Source organism: Polypterus senegalus, chromosome 12 (assembly GCF_016835505.1).
Source record: "Polypterus senegalus isolate Bchr_013 chromosome 12, ASM1683550v1, whole genome shotgun sequence".
Taxonomy (NCBI): domain Eukaryota; kingdom Metazoa; phylum Chordata; class Cladistia; order Polypteriformes; family Polypteridae; genus Polypterus; species Polypterus senegalus.
In genome coordinates, this window is record NC_053165.1 from 61,003,879 (window position 1) to 61,023,943 (window position 20,065).

The 20,065-nt window shown below is 37.1% G+C and overlaps 1 protein-coding gene across 2 annotated transcripts in view; it reads left to right on the forward strand.

The window, feature by feature from the left end:
- Window positions 1-20,065, forward strand: part of p2rx2 (purinergic receptor P2X, ligand-gated ion channel, 2) — a 33,588-nt gene that overhangs the window by 12,152 nt on the left and 1,371 nt on the right. For both annotated transcript variants that reach the window (XM_039771765.1, XM_039771764.1), the window contains exons 2-10: window positions 4,205-4,340; window positions 4,708-4,779; window positions 7,831-7,906; window positions 11,116-11,212; window positions 13,183-13,263; window positions 13,553-13,694; window positions 14,242-14,372; window positions 15,706-15,796; window positions 16,946-17,011. In XM_039771765.1, the coding sequence (XP_039627699.1) occupies window positions 4,275-4,340; window positions 4,708-4,779; window positions 7,831-7,906; window positions 11,116-11,212; window positions 13,183-13,263; window positions 13,553-13,694; window positions 14,242-14,372; window positions 15,706-15,796; window positions 16,946-17,011 (822 nt within the window). In that variant the 5' untranslated portion in view covers window positions 4,205-4,274. The remainder of the gene's footprint in view (window positions 1-4,204; window positions 4,341-4,707; window positions 4,780-7,830; window positions 7,907-11,115; window positions 11,213-13,182; window positions 13,264-13,552; window positions 13,695-14,241; window positions 14,373-15,705; window positions 15,797-16,945; window positions 17,012-20,065) is intronic.

The window sequence follows — 20,065 nt, forward strand, 5'->3', positions numbered from 1 at the left end:
GTTCTGAAGGGAATGGATCTCTTATTGGAAATGGAATGTGAGAACAGCAGACATGCCATGGAGGGCAATTCAAGATTTAGATAACTAACATTATTATAGCAGGAGAAGGGGAGATCCGTGTGAAGTGTTTCTAAAATAAATATCTTGAAGTTGGAGAACAAAGAGGCAAAGAGTTAAGCTGAGGGTCCCTCTGCCTGAGAAGGCAACAGCAACAGTGATTACAGCCTGGCTACAGAAGTCTCTCTTGTTTTGTACCTTATGGTATGGCAGCAGCAAGGCATTTATTGCCACAAAATAAAAAAAAATCCTGCAAAGTAATTTCTGGAATGAGTCAGAATGTCTGTAACGTGGCATATTTGTTAGCATTGCTGCCTCACAGCTCCTGGGAGATGTCTTCAACTACTGGAATAAGCACTGTCTTTGTAGAGTTGCTTGTTCTCCCGGTGTCCATATTAAATTTTTTACTGTTTGCACCTTTATCACAAAGTTGCACAGGTTAGTATAATTTGTGATTGTCAACTAGTCCAATGTAAGTTTGCCCAGAAAAATGGCATCCCATCCACTGTTGCTTCCTGTGAATTCTGCAGGGCAGCATTTAATTCACTTTGATGCTATAAAGGTAAAAATAGTATCGGTAAGTGAATTATGTTCCACTTTTGTAATGTGCTGGCCACACACTGAAACAACTTGAAGATGTCCTCCTTTTTCTGGTTTTAAATAAAGTAAATTTGGCATAGTTTCTGAAATTATCCATGGCTGTGAATTATTTTCAGAAATTGAGGTGAATTATTAGCCCCAGTTTTCTAACTAAACAGCACAGTAGTGCAGCAGTTAGTGTAGGAGGCAGTAGTCAAATACAGTGTGATCGCTATCTCTGCTAAGGATGCATGCTTTTTATCTGTGTGGGTTTTTCTCTGAGTGTTGTTCTAAAGTAAAACATTTTAGGTTAAATACTGTTACTTCAATGGCCTAGAGAGAGTTGGTGTGGTGTGTGGTGGACTGGACCCTGAATTGCAGGACCCTTAATTGGAGAAATGGTGGATGGATTTATGACTTGGAGCTTACATTACCAAACATCTACCCATTTTCTAAATTCACTTTATCCAGTATTGGGTTGCTAGGAGCAGGTGCTAATCCTGACACTATTTGGCGATGCCTAAAACTAACTCCTAGATGAGTGACCAATGAAAGGTGTATTTGTTGTCAGCCATACTGGGCTAGGTTGGCCTTGCTAATAAACCTAACAGTATGGCCTTCAGCTGTGAAATGAAATCCGATCTCATAAGGAACTCCATACAAATAAAGGGAGAAAGTGCTGGTGAACAGAGAACATGCACTATATGACAACACTGCCTGCTGCGCCACCATACTGTTTTCATTATCAGGTTTATTATTGCTAAAATCTGTGTGGTTAAATATCAATATAAAGGGAGGGGGGATTGACATATTAGCAACATTATAATGCATAAATAATCTTTATTTTGTATAGTGCCCTTTACAAGGCTCTTTAGAGCAACCAAGAATAAAATGCAAAATAACAGATGTGAAATTGCAAGTAAACATGAATGCATGAATAATAACCTATACTTTGTTCTCTTTCTCAAAGCACACCATGATGTTTTGCTTCACCAAGCAAATGATAAGATGAAACAAAGCAGCACAAGCTTAGATTGCAAGATAAACTAAATAAATGAGTAAATCTAATAATAGAACAATTCAACATTGAAACTTTAATAGTGTTGTAGGCCTTCTTTGATCCCATTGTTCTCCACCTTTATATGGAATATAAATAGTTTTTATCTATGTTTAATTTCATCAATTTGAATTTCTTTAGATTTCAAGAATTTTCATAACAGTATTGGGTGAAAAGCAAATACCAACCCAAAATGGGGCACCACTTTATTGTAGGTCAAATTCTTGCTGGGCTGCTTTTTTACACAGAATCTCTTTGTGTTCTTTTGTTCTGGGAAGAAACTGGAAAAAGGCAGAGACAGAACATGTTAAATCCACACCGAGGGCACCCTAAATATAGTTCGAGAAGATTCAAGTGCTCTGGGAACGTGTTGGTACATGCTGTGTGAAAGGGTTCACCCAGTTTAATATCCCAGTCCAAAAATTGTACAATTTTAATCTCCTTGTCATTGGCATTTATTTGATCAGTAATGCAAAATATTGCCTAGTGAAAACATTTAAAAATCATACATTTTGTACTGTCTACCTTGTTTATCTCTTTTAATGTAAAACACCAATAAATTCACCAATTTCCCAAACTCGGGCAGTGTGTTTGTTTTCTGAAGTGTAACTGGTCCTTATGACTCACTGTATATTCAAGCAGCTGCTGTGTCCAGATGGCCAACCCAGTTCATTATTAATTCAAATGTCGCTGAATATTAAGACATGCCACTGATGCCATTCATGAGTGCCTGTACTCCACTGTAGTAAGCCAATCTATTTTAATAGAAACCTCTGACTCCATTATACTTTATGTCTAATGGTCAGAGATTAAATATCTGGGGTGGATACATTTTAGAGAGAAAAGGTGACGAGGCAGCCATTTTATTGTTCATATGGTACCGTCTCCTTATTAACATTGCAGCAGATGTGAATGTCATGACTTTCACTGACTGCTTTAATAAAGATGATGACAATTTCTTCTGGACACCTGTATCATGCTGCCTTATCAAAGGATGGCAGGTAATTTTATAAACAAACAAGTATTAATAGTGCCAAGTTTAACTTTTGTTCTGATTTAAATGGCTTAACCTTTTGAACTTCAAGTTTTGCTCCATTAAAACACATAAAACTGATCCAATCTTCCTACAGGCCATTCTATATATTTATAATACCACTATCAGTGAACATTGTCCCAAAATGATTCACATTTACTGCTTTGTCCAATTCAGGTTTGCATGAGACAGCAGCTTCAGGTGCAAGGCAGGAATCAGCATGGTATGGGGGGCCAATCCAACAAACATGTACACACAACTGGATGACAGGTTTGAACACAGGAAGCTGGACCTGCAAGGGATCCACACTAACCACTGTAGCACCATGCTGTCTGTGTATTGTATTACCAAGTTTAAAACGGCTACAGCCCCAACTGCTTAATCCTTTGGCCCCATTGCCCACCTTATAAACTGGTCAGCAAAAAACATCAAACACTTTACATACAGATCCACAATTATGCTATATACCTTTATCACACATACTTCACATATATGCTACAGTTTGTATATTTCTACATTAACGGTTTAGGCATGTGGAGTGACTAATTGTAAGTGACACAGTAAATTGGAGGTGGAGATTAAAGGACATCTTTAACCAGTTGGAGGTCATACCGGCTGCCAAATAAATGGATTAGCAATTGTCCTATGTAAAACAACAAACTTTATTTAGTGTAGTGCCTTTTATAATGAACACCATCCTAAAGTGTTTTATAGATGTAGTAAAAAATGGTGTATCCCAAACAGAGAAGAAGCAGATGAAAAAAGTCATTCAGAGCTAAATAGTGAGCAAGTGGTGGGGTTTGAAAATGCAGCCTCTGTAAAATGAAATAACGCTGCCCATTTAACATATTTGTCAGCTAGTGGGAGTAGTGGTGAATTTTTATTTATTAGCTCCTGCCATAAGAAATGATATTTTATTCAGTACAAATAGGGTGCAGCTTTTTCCCATATTTTACCAATCAGACAGGTTAGGTGATGCACAACAGTTCAAACAGTGAGTCTGAGATGGGACTTGAAGTGGCATATCTCATGCTTTGAAACTCCATGCCTAAGCCACTTGGGAACCATTCTGCTCTAAACAAAATTTGCAAATCAAAAGGCAGAAACAGGGACTGACTAAAGATCACACAGTCAGCCAAATGGTGGGAGTGAAACAATAGTTTGTTGCTTTACAGTCCAGCACCCTAACATTTAGGCCAAACCGCTAGCTAATAACAAACAATTACTGTATACTTCTTTCTTTATTTTAATAACTACCGGTAGTTAGGAATTTGTACAGGACATGATATTGATTGTGCAACCTTGGATTTTACAATACAGAGGGCCACACTGTGTTCTCATCCAGACATGCATCTTTACTAACTTCCTCATCTTCTTCATTTTTCTCAAAGCTCTTCTACTTCATGATGCCCTTGTTATTTTGTCCCTCAGACCTGCTCTTCTGCTCCATCTATATTTGTCTGTTTTGTCTCTTTCAGGTATGTATTTATCAGTCAGAAGGCCTACCAAGAGAGTGAAACTGGACCTGAGAGTTTCATCTACACCAAGATGGAAGGTGCTGCAATCTCAGGAGATAACGTGCAGGACACTGTGGAGTATTCAAGGCCACCTGAGGTGAGAACTGGACTCACTTTAGATTGTGGTGGAATTGCTACCACACAGGGTATGGGTTTCTCACAGATGTTGTCAGCTAATGAAGGGCTTAGCTGTTATTACGTATAAGCCTGCCTTTCCAGTTTTCATTGGTTTACTCTCACTTCGACAGGTTGACTGGTAAAAATGGAACAATAGCAAAAATATTTATAAAGGCATACATAGGCACAAAGACATAAAGCATTAAAAAAAGAAAAAATAAAGACTGAGCTGGATAAGTTAATTAGAAAATGGATGGACAGGCAGATGGATAATTGTTCCTGCAACTCTGCATGATGCACTCTGTCCTATAATATGCTTGTTTCTTTCCTTTGGATTCTTTTTGCAGGGTGGTGATGTTATCAGCGCAATTCTACGGAAGGAAGTAACACCAAACCAGAAACAAGGGGTATGTGCAGAGGTAAGTTGTCCTGGTTTGGAAAAAGTTGCCTTCATTTTGCCTCATTTTATTTTTACATTGACTGCCTGTTCTGTCATGTCCTACCTTGGAGCCACTTTCCATATATTGGCTGCCTTTTAGCATATACACGCATGTGCTCATTAGCTTTCTGGTCTTCTATATGGATGTGTATTGATCAAAGTTGGATTTTATTTTCATTTCATTAAATGTTTACTATGCTGCCATTTAATGGAGCTGTCCTCAGGATGTGTTAATCTGTTGTTAGAGAAATGACTTTGAAAGGTGTGCAATGATTGTTGTGAATGCAATGGCATAAAAGTCTGAACCAAAGAAACAATCTTCAGCCAAGATTGGGAATTGCACAGAAGTTTGGTGCATTCACTTATGATCTTTTTTTTTAATGAAAACCTTAGCGTTGAGTTTGGTTAGTGTTTGGGCTTTGGCAACATTTATTTTGACCTCCTGGTTTGGACACTTTTTGGTGGTAATTAAACTTCAATCCATCTCCTGACACATATATAATTATAAATCTGCTCAGTATTCTGCTTGGTATAGCCCAAAATCACATAAGGAATGTCCCAATGCACTTTTACAGGACCTGTTTTCTGACAGACCCCCAACCTTGAATGTCTAAGAAGACTAGAAAAATAAATCTCAAAAAAAAAGTACAGGTAATACTCTCTTCACAGAGGTGGATGGCCTATCTATCTGTCTGCCACCTCAGAAATACAATACAATATTACAAAAAGCTTTGTTCTAGCGCAATGCTCATCGCCATGTACAGGTGCAGAGCACCGCAATAACTCTCAAGGCAAAGTGCAATATACCACTCACTAAATACAGAAGTACGACATATAATGATACAGATTTGTTGAAATACATGTAAAGCAAAGTAGAAACTAATTAACATAAGTGATGAATGGGAATACATACTGTATGTACAACAGACTCTTAAACACTTATTTACAATGACAATGTCTGAACTCCTTTTTTCAGATCACCATATCCCCCTGTATAACCATAGCCCTTTTCTAAAGTTTGTTTGCTGTTTATAGTAAATTGCCTGTTTACAGTGTATACTTTAATTGAACTGCCAGTCAGTGGATGTTGAATATTGGTGGTGATTGAAGTGGCTCTCCACTCTCTATATAAAGAACTTTGAATAGTGCTATACAAATATAATTATAGTTGTTAGTTTCTTATTACAAACCTCCTTAATGATGATACCCATAGACATTTTAGCTTATGGGTGCATAACTAACTTTGTAAAAACTACTGTGTAATAACTGTAATATTAGGCATTTGCAGATATGTGGTTTCTATATAAGCCCAATAAATAAGTTCAATTTACATACTTAAATGTTTTCAAATAATTTAATTCATACACCCTGAGTCAGTAGAGTATTCAGAAAACAGTATTAGCAAAAATTAACTAACTAAGGACAATACAGTGATCTAATAGGGTGCTGCAGCACCTCACATTTTTTTTTATTCTTAACCATGGTGCCTTTTGTGAAGTTCTGCTACTTCCCTGTTGTTCCAATGGCATTCTTTTGCAGACTTTCTTGCTGCAGACCAAAGAAATGCTAGTAAGAACTTTGAACTATGTTGGTGGAAGTAATGGTGGATATGAGTGTAAATATGCCTTGTGATGCACTAGACCTTTTTTTGGTGTTATTACAGGTTTGGAATAATCATACTGGAAAACAGTGATTCAGAAAATGGATGAACAGAGTTTACTTCAGTTTATATGATTAAATTGCATTCCTTCCCTGCAATGATGTGCATTTTTACTCTGGTTTCTTGGAACTGCTTGACGTTTACCATAGATCCAAGAAGTACTTTCTTCACATTTCATTGTTTTTTTTGTGGGTCCCAGGAGACATCAGTCCCATGTTTTGTTCGTCATAAACAGATGTAATTTTAACGGTTCTTATTGCAGCTAAATTAGAAAAGCTGAGGTGGAAGTTTCAAGATTAAAAAAACATTGATATGTTTGGCTACTGTGTCCATTGTTTCACCCCATTACCCTACAACAAAACAAAACAAAATGTAGTGTGTTTTTAGTATAGTTAAGTTTAATATATATTAATATATTAAATATATTATTTAATATAATATAGTTAATTTGCGCTTGCCAGTATTTTGTATTTTTTTTGGATGGCTACAGGCCAGTTTATCAATAGAAATTTGCTAATAGTCTTAAATACATTGATAATATCAGAGTTTAATTGCCACTTTATCCTGTGTGTGGTTTGCTAATGTGGCTTTTAGGCCCCATCTGCTAAGAAGAATCTTTTACACACTAATTCATTTTAAATTAAAGTGGGTTCTCTGTTGCATAGAGTACATCACAAAGCCTTATTGGCAAATGCACTAGTGAGGCCTGTTGGTCACTTGGACCAGGACTATCATTTACATATTTAGATATTATACATCATATAAATTCTTAAATTACAATGACTTTTAAGACACAAAACTGATTAATGTCAATTGGGCAAAGTGATGGAAGACTTTAGGAAGTGCCAGTTTGTATAGGAACTGAGCTATTCCAAAAAATTGCACAGTGGATTAATGGAAGATGTTAATATAAAATCAGTTGGTGTTGTCAGATGTGGTGACTGCCAATGTGTGGATTTTCTGTTTGTTAGTAAAATGTCATTCTGTTTCTTTAACTAGATTTATTAAAAAAATTGGCCATCACAAACAAAAATCTAGTGATGTCCTGTTAAGCAGTGCATGACTCCCAGCTCATAAGGCTAGGAGTGGCGAAGGTGCCTTCAATGTTGAGATTATTGTAACAGGCAGGGACATTGCTAACAGCATCTTTGCATCAGATATGTAAGAGTGGTTTGTTAGTAAGGGTTGGGGTGACAGACGAATGTGCTGTTGTAAGAGAATTGCATTGTGGGAGTGTTCCAATATAATGTCCTAGGGTACTATGTAACTGTGTTCAGAATACTGTGTGGTGACAAAATACATAACTGAAATATGCATAGTGCTGTATAGTTTGAATTGACTCCTTTGTTTAGGGGATTCTTTTTCTTTTAGCACTTTGCTGTTCCAAAGGCTAATTGCACAAAGGACTCTGACTGCATCCCTGGGAGAACAGACATGAGAGGCAATGGTAAGAAGTCTGAACTAAATTGCTACCATATTTTCTAAAAGATACATACAGTATCTGACCATCCGTCTAGTCTTTAAATGCCCTATTTTCTGCTCAGACTTGGGAGATAAAGTTCTAATGCTACCAGAAAGCAAGGCCGGGGCTCCAGCTCATCACAAGGCAAACTCAGGCACAAGCCCACACTGGGGCAGTTGGAAGCCGATATTCATTTTGACTGGAATTGTTTGGATCACAGAAAGATGCAGGAATCCCAAATGAAACACAAAACAACAGAAGACATCCCTAGAGTCTAAAATCTGTGAGGTAGCAGGTCTGCCTGCTATGCTGATATGCCTTGAAAAGCACAGTGGACTTTCAACTAAATACAGTCATATGAAAAAGTTTGGGAACCCCTCTTAATTCTTTGGATTTTTGTTTATCATTGGCTGAGCTTTCAAAGTAGCAACTTCCTTTTAATATATGGCATGCCTTATGGAAACAGTAGTATTTCAGCCTGCAGTGGGCTGGCGCTCTGCCCGGGGTTTGTTTTCTGCCTTGCGCCCTGTGTTGGCTGGGATTGGCTCCAGCAGACCCCCATGACCTTGTAGTTGGGATATAGCGGGTTGGATAATGGATGGATAGTATTTCAGCAGTGACATAATGTTTATTGGATTAACAGAAAATATGCAATATGCATCATAACAAAATTAGACAGGTGCATAAATTTGGGCAACTCAAAAGAGATATTACATCAATACTTAATTGAGCCTCCTTTTACAAATATAAGAGCATCTAGATGCCACCTATAGCCTTTGATGAGTGTCTGGATTCTGGGTGGAGGTATTTTTTACCATTCTTCCATACAAAATCTCTCCAGGTCAGTTAAATTTGATGGCTGCCGAGCATGGACAGCCTGCTTCAAATCATCCCATAGATTTTTGATATTATTCAAGTCAGAGGACTGTGACGGCCATTCTAGAACATTGTACTTTCTCCCTCTGCATGAATGTCTTTGTAGATTTCAAACTGTGTTTTGGGTCATTGTCTTTTTGGAATATCCATCCTCTGCATAACTTCAGCTTTGTGACTGATGCTTGAACATTTTCCTGAAGAATTTGTTGATATTGGGTTTAATTCATCCAACCCTCAACTTTAACAAGGGCCCCAGTCCCTGAACTGGACACACAGCCCCACAGCATGATGGAACCTCCACCAAATTTGACAGCAGGTAGCAGGTGTTTTTGCTGGAATGCGGTGTTCTTCTTCCGCCATTGCAAAATACTTTTTGTTATGACCAAATGCCTCATTTTTTTTGTCTCATCAGTCCAAAGCATTTTGTTCCAAAATGAATCTGGATTTTGTAAATGAGCATTTGCATACAACAAGCAACTCTGTTTGTGGCGTGAGTGCAAAAAGGGCTTCTTTCTCATCACCCTGCCATACAGATGTTCTTTGTGCAGATTGTGCTGAATTGTAAAACGATGTACAGATACACCATCTGCAGCAAGATGTTCTTGCAGGTCTTTGGAGGTGATCTGTGGGTTGTCTGTATGCATTTTCACAATCTTGTGCATATGCCGCTCCTGTATTTTTCTTGGCCTGCCAGAGCTGAGGTTTAACAGCAACTATGCCTGTGGCCTTCCATTTCCTGATTCCATTCCTTACAGTTGAAACTGACAGTTTAAACCTCTGAGATAGCTTTTTGTAGCCTTCCCCTAAACCATGAGACTGAACAATCTTTGTTTTCAGATCTTTTAAGATTTGCTTTGAGGATGCCATGCTGTCACTCTTCAGAGGAGAGTCAAAGGGAAGCACAACTTGCAATTGACCACCTTAAATACCCTTTGTCATGATTGGACACACCTGTCTATGAAGTTCAAGGCTTAACGAGCTAATCCAACCAATTTGGTGTTGCAAGCAATCAGTACTGAGCAGTTACATGCATTCAAATCAGCAAAATTACGTGGGTACCCACATTTTTGCACATCCAGTTTTTCACATTTGATTTAATTTCATACAACTAAATACTGCTTCACTAAAAATCTTTGTTTGGAAAACACCCCAGTACTCAGATGTTCCTAGGAAATAAAAGACATACCACTGTTATCTTTTTTGTTGAAAGTAGACTAAATTATTATGCAGGCTGAGAGGGTTTCCCAAACGTTTTCATATGACTGTATATGTGCATAAAAATGCAGTTTTCTAGTTACATCTCTAGATTAAATCAGGCTTTTCAAAAAACTTAAATGGAATATGCATTTCACAAACTGAATAGTATTACATTGTATTGCTTGCTATCTATCCTGACATCTGTTTTAGAAAATATCTTAAGAGAAGGTGCTTTTTAAGTGACCCTATTAAACAGACTAATTCCAAATAGACCAAGATATGTACAAATGGAGGATATCTTTAGGAAATAACATGAAATTCTTCCTACCAACATGATTTAGTTCAGAGTCTCTCCTGGCAATATTGGGTACATAACAATAACTAGCACTGGAAGAGATACCAGTCCAATGAAGCACCTACTCATGCAGACCCCTCCATGCAACCAAGTTTAAATTACCATTCACCCTTATAAGCAAATCTGTGGGGCTGTGGGAAAAATTCATGGAGATATGGGGAGTATGTGCAGTGACTGGGTGCTTGACTCAAACCCATAAAAGTCAAAACAAACAAATAAGCAGAAACAGTAAATAAAGTTAAAAAAATGAGGTACTGTCTGTCTTTACATGAAATGTTTCCTATCTGTTAGTATTGAGAACAAAGAAAATGTTCCCTTCACCATCTTTCTCCCTTCTCTCTCTCCCTTGATCCACTTAAAACACTGTCAGGATGCAGGATACAAACCCAGCAACAATCCAAATTACTGCACCACTGTGCCACTCAAGAATATATATGTTATGAGGTTAAATCTTCATAAGTTTCTAAATTACAGGCAGATCTATTATATGAGGTCAGGCATAGTAAACCAATGTTTATTGGGAGAATTTGAGTAGGCGTTTAATGTAGTGTGAAGGAAAGGGCAATGTCTTACAATGGTTTTCATCATGTTGTGCTTAACTGCAGGCTGTTTTGTTTTCTCAGAAATGCTAACTTTTTTAGTATAACTTTTCATCCCGCTCTGGGATGCTGCAGGATCCTAGTATTTTACATGATATACATGGTAAAGCAAATGTTGTTGGCTATGTAATCCTGGTCATAAATCAGCTTGCAGTACTTATTTGCAGGGCAGAGGACAGGAAGCTGTGTGCAGTACTACAATTTCACCTTCAAGACCTGTGAAATAAAGTCCTGGTGTCCAATTGAGGAGTTTGCAGCTATCCGGTAAGTTAAGTATAGTATGCCTACCAAGGCTTTATGGTATCAACCAAAGTCATAAAGTTTACCAGTCAAGATGTAATTTTACCTCCATGACAATATCTACATCTCCAAAACTTTTCATTCTTAACTACAAAAACTCAGAGTTATGATGTGCTTGAGAGGTTTAGCTCAGCCTGAGAACAACATGGATGTCTGCAAGAAGGTCATGCTTGCTTAGCTTCTATAAAATCAGAATGTTAACCATGTGTGCTGTTAATGTTTACTTTTAATTTTGACAAACTGAGCCAACATAACAAATAATGTACTATTCTACAAACCCATTCAATCCATGTCATGTTTGTGGGAAGCCAGATCCTGCTGTATTATGACAGCACTGGGTGCAAGGCAGGTAATAGCCCTGGACAGGGAGCCAGTTCATTGCCCTGCAATTACGTACACACCAACACTCACAAAAACCCAGTCTGGGATTGTCAGTTAACCTACTTTGTATGTCAGTGCCCAGAGGAAGATTCACAAAAACGCAGAGAGATCATGCAAACACTAAAGGGTCAACAACACAGTACAGGATTGGAGCACAGAATGCTGGATCCATGAGGCAGCAGCTGTAACAACTACACCATCTAATGCCATTATGTTATTTTAAATTATTAAAAAGTTGCATTTAGCTGGTTAGAAATATACTGTACATGGTAAAATTGATCTATAATAATAATAATGCAGTTTATCAGCTGAAACCTAAAGTGATCAAAAACGTCTGAGTCTAAACACTGGATCCTTAGGTAGCAACATTACTTCTGGTGCCACCACTCTTCCCAAGCTGAGCCAACAAATCCAATTAAAATAGACGTAAAATGCATTAATATGCAAGCATGCCTTACACAAATACAAAGCAATACATGTTCACATCAGCCCAGAAACACTTTATTAACATCATTAACTGTAGATGCTATTGTGTTTAATCCCACTTCATACCTAACAAGTACCCCAGTAGTAATTATCATTGGGACCATCCCAGTTATATGATTCTCAGTATTTCATAAACACAGCACAAACATCACCTTTGAGATGTTGTGACCCCAAAGATCTTTTGGCTTTTGTCAATTTACAATAACAGCTTTGCAGTGTCGGATACACACATTTATCATATTACATGTAAAGCAAGAGAGATCAATCCACCTTGTAAAATAACCGTATTGGAAAATGGAACAGAGCAGTGTACTAATCAATTGTATAGGACTTTTAAAGGCAAATTAAATGTTATGAAAGGGTTGTGCATATTATAAAGTATATGAAATTATTTATAGTAATCGTTATTAACATAGAATTAGTCCTCTTAAATATACCAGGCCAAAAGCACATATACACTGCTAAAGACTTTCAGCAGCTATGTAAATCTTTGATTGTTTGATTCCATTCATGTAAAGCTTCTCCCTGTAAACCTATACAAAGTCAGTATCACTACATATATTTGCAAATTTTCTACTAGGAACTGTATTGTAATACTTTCTCAATTGAGTGGGTTCAGGTAAGAATCTCATTTGACAATGAAACTAAGAGGTTCAAGAAGGCAGTAAGTGACAGTGCCAGCCCAGACTGGCATTTGCGTTGTCCTGGTTTGATAGGATAAAACTAAATTCATCCACTGTTGGAATCAGTCATTGGTTTTATTTACACTCCAGGTTATTCATTTATTTCCATTACCTGCTGCTATATACACCATTTATAAATCTGTCTTCATTTTGGACTGATTATTTCCATCCAGCCCATGTTGTGACCCTTTGTATTCCACTTATGGATTTGAACTCCGGTCCGCTGCACTTGTCTAGTAGCCTGCTATGCTAAAGAGTGTGATAGCGGCTCACAAAGCAATCATTGCTGTCATTTTTTAGATGACTCTTACCCTGGTCATACTGTTCACCAGCATGTTATGGTCATCTAAAACTCAGTATTTGTTTATTCCTTTTTCTTTGTAGTGAACCAGAACTGAAAGAGGCCATCAATTTCACTGTTTTAATTAAAAACACCATCCATTTCCCCAAGTTCCGAGTTGCAAAGTAAGAAGATTCTTTTTGATTGTTTTCATTATGAGACTCAAAAGCCTGTTTTGAAACTTTTCAAAATACATTGTAACAAGTTGTGAGAGGGCATCATGTTATCCTCATTGTGTATGTGCAGAGGCATGTGATAGAAAACTAGCACAGTAGGGTATAATAGCATATTTCATATTTACTACCAATAATTACAAGATGCTGTTTGGTTTAGCACATGAAATGTCTTGGTCTATCACACAACAAGTAGCAATATGGATGATAATTGTATCTCACTACACTTTCTTTTCTGCAGGTCGAATGTGATGCGAAAGAGGAGCAAATATTACCTGCAGTCTTGCCACTACAACGAAGTGACTGATATCTACTGTCCAAACTTCAAACTGGGATATATTGCTGAGCAGGCGGGGGAGAAGTTCTCTGAACTCTGCAAGACTGTATGTATGATCTGCCCTTCTCATTTCCTTTTCTCTAATTTTCCTCCCAATTGCTTTGCGTAGGAAATCCATATAATAGTCCCTTACAGTTTCACTTTTTCAAAAGAAATGTTAAGTCAGTTTAATAAGTTTGATTGTGAGATGTATAATGTACACATATTAAATATGACAATTATCATTCAGTTGTGAAATGCTAGCAGAGGATTCAAGAGGCCTTCTCAGCGTAGTGCTTCTCTCATCACTTGAGGCCAGATGTGCTTACCACTGTGCTCAATTTTACACAGGCATAAACCGCAGAGGTAAACTAGCTTGTCTTAGTTTGTAAAATAGTGAGAATCATGAGCCAAATAAATGTTTGAGACACCATTCTTCTTAACAATAAAATTAGCTTATTGGACTGAATGATCTCCTCTCGTTTGTCACAGTTCTTATGTTCCATACACTGCCTCAATAGAAAATTTAGGTTGAACTATTACAGATGGCAAGACAAATTGTTGTGGTTGTTGTGTATGTATTAGCAGTGCTCATCCTTTACTCCATCCTCTAGGGTGGGGTAATTGGTGTGTTCATCAACTGGAACTGCAATCTGGACCTGGACCCTTCTGAGTGTAAGCCAAAATACTCTTTTAGACGGCTGGATCTGCGCAAAAACCATGCCTCCTCAGGCTACAATTACAGGTCAGTCTGCGGAGTGTAATCACATTTGTGGCAAGATCAGGGAGTAACTGTGTGGATTATTGAAAATGTTAAGATTTTTAGTAGAGACCAACAAATGCATTTCTCAGGCATTATGTAAGATAAAACTTTGAAGGTGTCAGTAGGGGCCATGACATCTAGAAAACATAAGTTCAAGGTTACTGTCCTAGTATACTGTATGGTGAAAAGAGCTTCTTAAAAAGATAGATCTTTACTTAGGTCCATAATGATCATTACTTACTGAATCAGATCAGATCCAACATGAGAAAAGTTTTCAGGATCAAAAAGAGTCATACCATTTAGATTCTTTTTAATGACAAGATAGTGATTCATTGAGGTTGGTAAGAATGATACCAGACAGATGCATCATGAGGACAATATGGTATTTTATTGACATCAGTACAGACAACGCCCCACTTTGCCTAATCAGATACACCAAGAGGAAAAGATGAAGCCTCAGTAATAGTAATGACACTCAAATCTATTCTAGTGAAGATGTGGCCAGTTGGATGAAGGGCAAGGTTAAGCCTCACTGAAATGAATAATGGTGACACACCATGAGGACAAGATCAAGGTTTATTGAGATCAACAAGATTAATGTCACTCAGAAGTAATGAAAGGGAAACAGACTTTTTCAATAAGGTCAGAAATAGTGATCAGAGTTATGTCTAGTGTGTATTTCATAAAGACATCGATAAGAGAAAACTTTATTGATATTAATGATGATGCATCAGTCTGCTCAATCAATGGCATCATGAGAACAAGACAGAACTTCATTGATGCTATTAAAACGAATATTTTATTTTGACCAGTTTTTTTCAGGAGAGTCATGACTCATAGGGCCCAATCAGATGCATGGTGCCTGCAAGATGTAGCTTAAGTGAAGCCACTAAAGATGATCCCTCACCATTCTTATTGAGAAGCAGCATGAGACCATTGTGGTCAATAAGAGCTGGGCCAAACCTGGTACATTTAAATGTTTCCTGAGAACATGGCAATTCATGATTAAAAATAAAGGCGATACCTGATTCAATCAATTAAGGTGCTTCATGATGAAAAGAAGGAGCTTTACTAAGGTTGATTAAGGCCACAGCATCATAGCAGCATGTAGGACACACTACCTTTTTTAAGACCTAACTCGGGCTATTGTACGGAAAGGAAAGAAAAAGCTCCAGAAACTCCTGACCTTTTTTTTCCCCTCTCACTAAGACTGGCAGTTGTTACCATGGCTTTGCCAATAAGAAATGTTCACAGAATAGTCTTTGTTAAGATTGCGGACAAAATCAAACTGATCTTTCGTATTTCTTTCATTTAGGTTTGCGAAGTACTACAGTGAAAATGGAACTGAGGTTAGAACCATGATTAAAGCCTTTGGGATGCGGATTGATGTCATTGTTCATGGTCAGGTAAGTTCAGGTTTTTCACCCAGAGAGAACAACAAATTCTGTTGAATACTGTTCAGTATCTGATGAAATATAATTTATTACTAAATGTCCATCTTGATCTGCTGCACAAAGATGTTCCTGTTTATAATAAGCGATAATTTACAAATAAGATGTAAGTTCCATGGTCTAGGGGGCAGCACATTTTTCAAGCAGAGCGACTTAGGATCTGGTCTTGAAATACTAAGGCTTTAGATTTCATTTAAGCATTGGTTAACTGGGAAAGTTTATATCTCTATTGAGTTATTGTATATTTTATTGAAAAGGATCTTTGAAGGTGTTCATAAAAAATGTTCAGCTATAAAAATGTTCAACAACTATAGGATATAAATGATGGTAAACAAAAAGAGGAAGGGAGGCCATGAATGCCAGCATAGGCTTTCTGTGACACTGAATAGAAAAACATAAATTTAGAAGATAAATCAATGAATAGTAAGTGGAAGGATAAATAAATGCCAAAATCCAATTTATTTAATAATTTTAAATATGTATATATTTTCTTCTTCTGTACATTCTTTTCAATAAAAGGCCTGACACATTTAGTAAGTAACATTATATAATACTGTATATAGTGACCAAAGAACACAACATGTCTTTGGAATATGGAGAACAGTAGTGGAGAATTTAGGCCTGCATAGTGTCCCATTGTTTAGTTTTGTTACCTCACAGCTCCAAGAACCTAATTTGTCTCAATATCTTGTTCACGTACTTTTTTTTAAATGTCAGAGTTCTTATTTCAACCTGACTGAATACTTTATTCAAGATTGTCACAAGTCTTTGCAGTAAAAAGTGCTTCCTTGTTTTTTTTTAATGAACATTTCCTTAATTTCCACCAGTATCCTCTGCTATATGGTTAATACTTAAAAGTATAATTGCATTTATTCACCCCATCTGTGTGGATTCCTCAAATACCAGAAACAGGCAGGTTATTTAGGTTGACAATTCTGAACTGGTCCTGTACAATTGTGTCCTGTGGTGGCCTCATGCCCCATTTAAGATTGATTCCTACCTTGTGCCCAATGCATATGAAAAATAGAAGCATTTTATTTTTTTTTGTCACTGCATTAAACTTTCTAATTTTATGTGCCTAAATCAGTGATTTTTTTTTTATAGGCAGGAAAATTCAGCATCATCCCAACAATTATCAACATGGTCACAGCCTTGACATCAGTGGGAATTGTAAGTCACCTTTGTCATGTAACCTATTTTTATTCTTAACAAATGACTGACTGTTTGAAAAGCTTTCAGAAATGTGTCCATTATCAAGCAGCTGGCTCATTTTAATACTACAAGTATTTGTGTTTTGCCCTGCCACTGTAAGGATGGAAAATTGACACCACCCATGTGACTTTCTGGGTGTGTAAGCTGATGCCGTAGTTTTGTGCATTTTAGTGCTATCAGTTTAAAGGGGATTTATTAAAGAGCACTGCTTATTTTATAAAATGGTATTTTTCTCCTAACCCGTTTGGTCATAGTATGTTAATGAAGAAGATATCCTACTTTAAAAGTATTTCAATCTAATGAGTGGAGACTGTTAGCACAACAAAATAGTAGAATGAAAATGGGGAAACCTGTGAAATTATTCTAATGTCTCATCCAGTTTTTTCTCAAAATGTATCTGACTTTGAATGGCACAACTACACAGTTGCTTCCAGAATTTCAATACATCCTCTGTATGGCTTTCACAAGTGGCATTTGTACAAGTAATCATTTACACAGTGGGTATTTTCAGCTTCATTTTCAAACTTACTGTATTTCAAGATTATGTTCAAGATTACTTACCATAGTTCAAATTAGCTGTCCTTCTGGACAACAAATTAATAAAAACAGACATACACACATAAACTTCCATTCATGTACAATAAAACAAGTATTAAAATAAAATGTTTCATGAATAGTACAAAAATGAAAATAAATAATTCCTAAATGTAAAAGTTATTGAGCTGTGTGACTGATGCTGGAACAAAGCTACTTTTATATGGTTTTGTTCTACTTTTGGGAACAATTAAACTTTTTCCAGAGTGAAGTAACTGAAATTCAAAGTGCAAAGGACGAGAGACATTACTTAAGATAGAGCTTATTAATCGCTTTAGCTGCCTAGAGTACTAAAATGATGGACTGAGTTGAGAGTCCCCCAATCAGCCTACTTCACCATTTAACAATTTGCTCCATTTTGCTTCTGTGTTTAAAACAAAGCTTTCCAAACCAAGATGTCAAAGATAAAACAGATTCAATAACAGCACAGTTAAATAAGTCTTAACAGGGTTTTGTCAGTCTGGAAATAGTTTTCTTGAAAAGAATAAATACTGGTGTGCCCTTTTGCATACAGCTTCACAATTTGCCTTAAAATTTAGTTTAGAATCAATTATTGTCCCCAGATATTTTTACAATGTCACACACACTACAGTTTGACCATTAACACATACATCTTCATGTTTACTACCATTTTTTCTAAAATCACTGACCATGTCCTTCATTTTAGATACATTTAACTGAAGATGGGACTGTTGACACCACTCCGCAAACTCCTACACTATTGTGCGTGATCAGTATCTGTTTGCTGGAGTAGACTTAAAATAACAGAATCAACTGTATACTTTAAAATAATTCTGTTCTCCCATCACATCTGACACTTGTTCGTATACAAACTAAAAAAAGGGGTGAAAGTACAAATCTTTATGTAGTAGTGCCAGTTGAAGGGCAGACCTGGTCAGACAAAGTGCCATTTACCCCTACTTTGTGTGTCTTGTTTGTTAAACAATTCGGTAGCCAGCCTGCAATGTTATTCACCAAGTTAAATTGTTCCAAGAGCCTTCTGGTTAAAATGTGCCATTCAATTGTGTTAAAAGCAGATAAAATAATAAAATTGTATCGGTTGATCCATTACCCTCTAAATATATGAAGACAGAATTTAACAACGTCATAGAGGCATCTTCTACTCCTCTATTTTGTCTGCAAGCAAACTGCATAGGATCCAGTGCATCTTCAGTTTTTTTTTTGAATAAGATTAGGGGGCTGCACCCCCTGCTCGCTTCGCTCGCCCACCCCTGGGTTTGGTTTACCAGATATACAATTTAAAGAAATTGTTATTTTCATGGAAATTGTTACATATGTATTATTTCCACTTTTACTTTAAAACGTTTGTAAAAACAATACTTGTCCTTTAGTTAACCTGGGCATGGTTAAATCTTTCTCGCAGGACGTATAACGCTGCTTGTGTTGTGAAGGGGGTGCGGCTGAATGCAGAACACTAAGAAGATGCCGTTGGATCATCTGCTGTCTTTCTGCTGCTGGCGAGCTGCGTGTTGATCATTTAAAAGCCTGTACAGCAGCTGTCCTTTTGCCACTTTGCGTCTCTGCCACTCGCATTGTGAAGGTGGGCTGAACGCATGCTAAGGAAAAGTGGTCGGATCATCTGCTGGATTCCTGCTGCTGGCAAGCTGCGTGTTCTGCTTGTCACTTGTCATTGTTTTAAGAACTGGGAGCACATGATGCCTGTCTGCCAAAAGCATTCCAACAACTGAACTTGTTTTAAATGTTGTCTCACTGCCTTGTCTCGCGGGATGTTAAAGTGACTCTTGCGGGACGTCAAAATGTCTTCTGAGAAGATCATGTCTCCCTAGTCTCCCTCCCAGGATTTTTTTTTTTTTTATAATAGAGAGATTTCTGTCTTTACCAACTTTTCAAATGGTTTCATTAAGTTTGATATGACAGCCACCGGCCTAAAATCATTAAGAGTTTTACGGGAACTGATTTTGGGAACAGGGACCACTATAGCATCCTTTTAGACCTTTGGTACATGTTGTTTTCACTGCCCTGACTCTCTCTTAGTCTTAAAGAGAAAAAAACCCTTGTTACAACCTTTAGTTATATTTTAAAATGCTGACCATCTACTAGGTTCTCACTCAATCTTGAATATCATTGCTAAAAACATGAGTGTTAAAACAATTGTAAAAACAATTAAGACCATTTGCAAGTTCTCTATCTGAATTAAAACCCTCCAATGTAATACAAGAATTATTTTTGATATCGTGAGTACAAATGCATTCACTAATAACAGAGTTAAAAACAAACATACCCCACCACACTATGTTTTTCCAGTCACTTCTGCCTGTCAGTCCAGCCAAAGAGGTGCTCCAAACCTCGATATATAGGTCATACTTTGTTAAATATGTCTCTGTAAAGACCGAGACACAACAGTCCCTGTATTTTTTCTGAAACCAAACGTTCCCT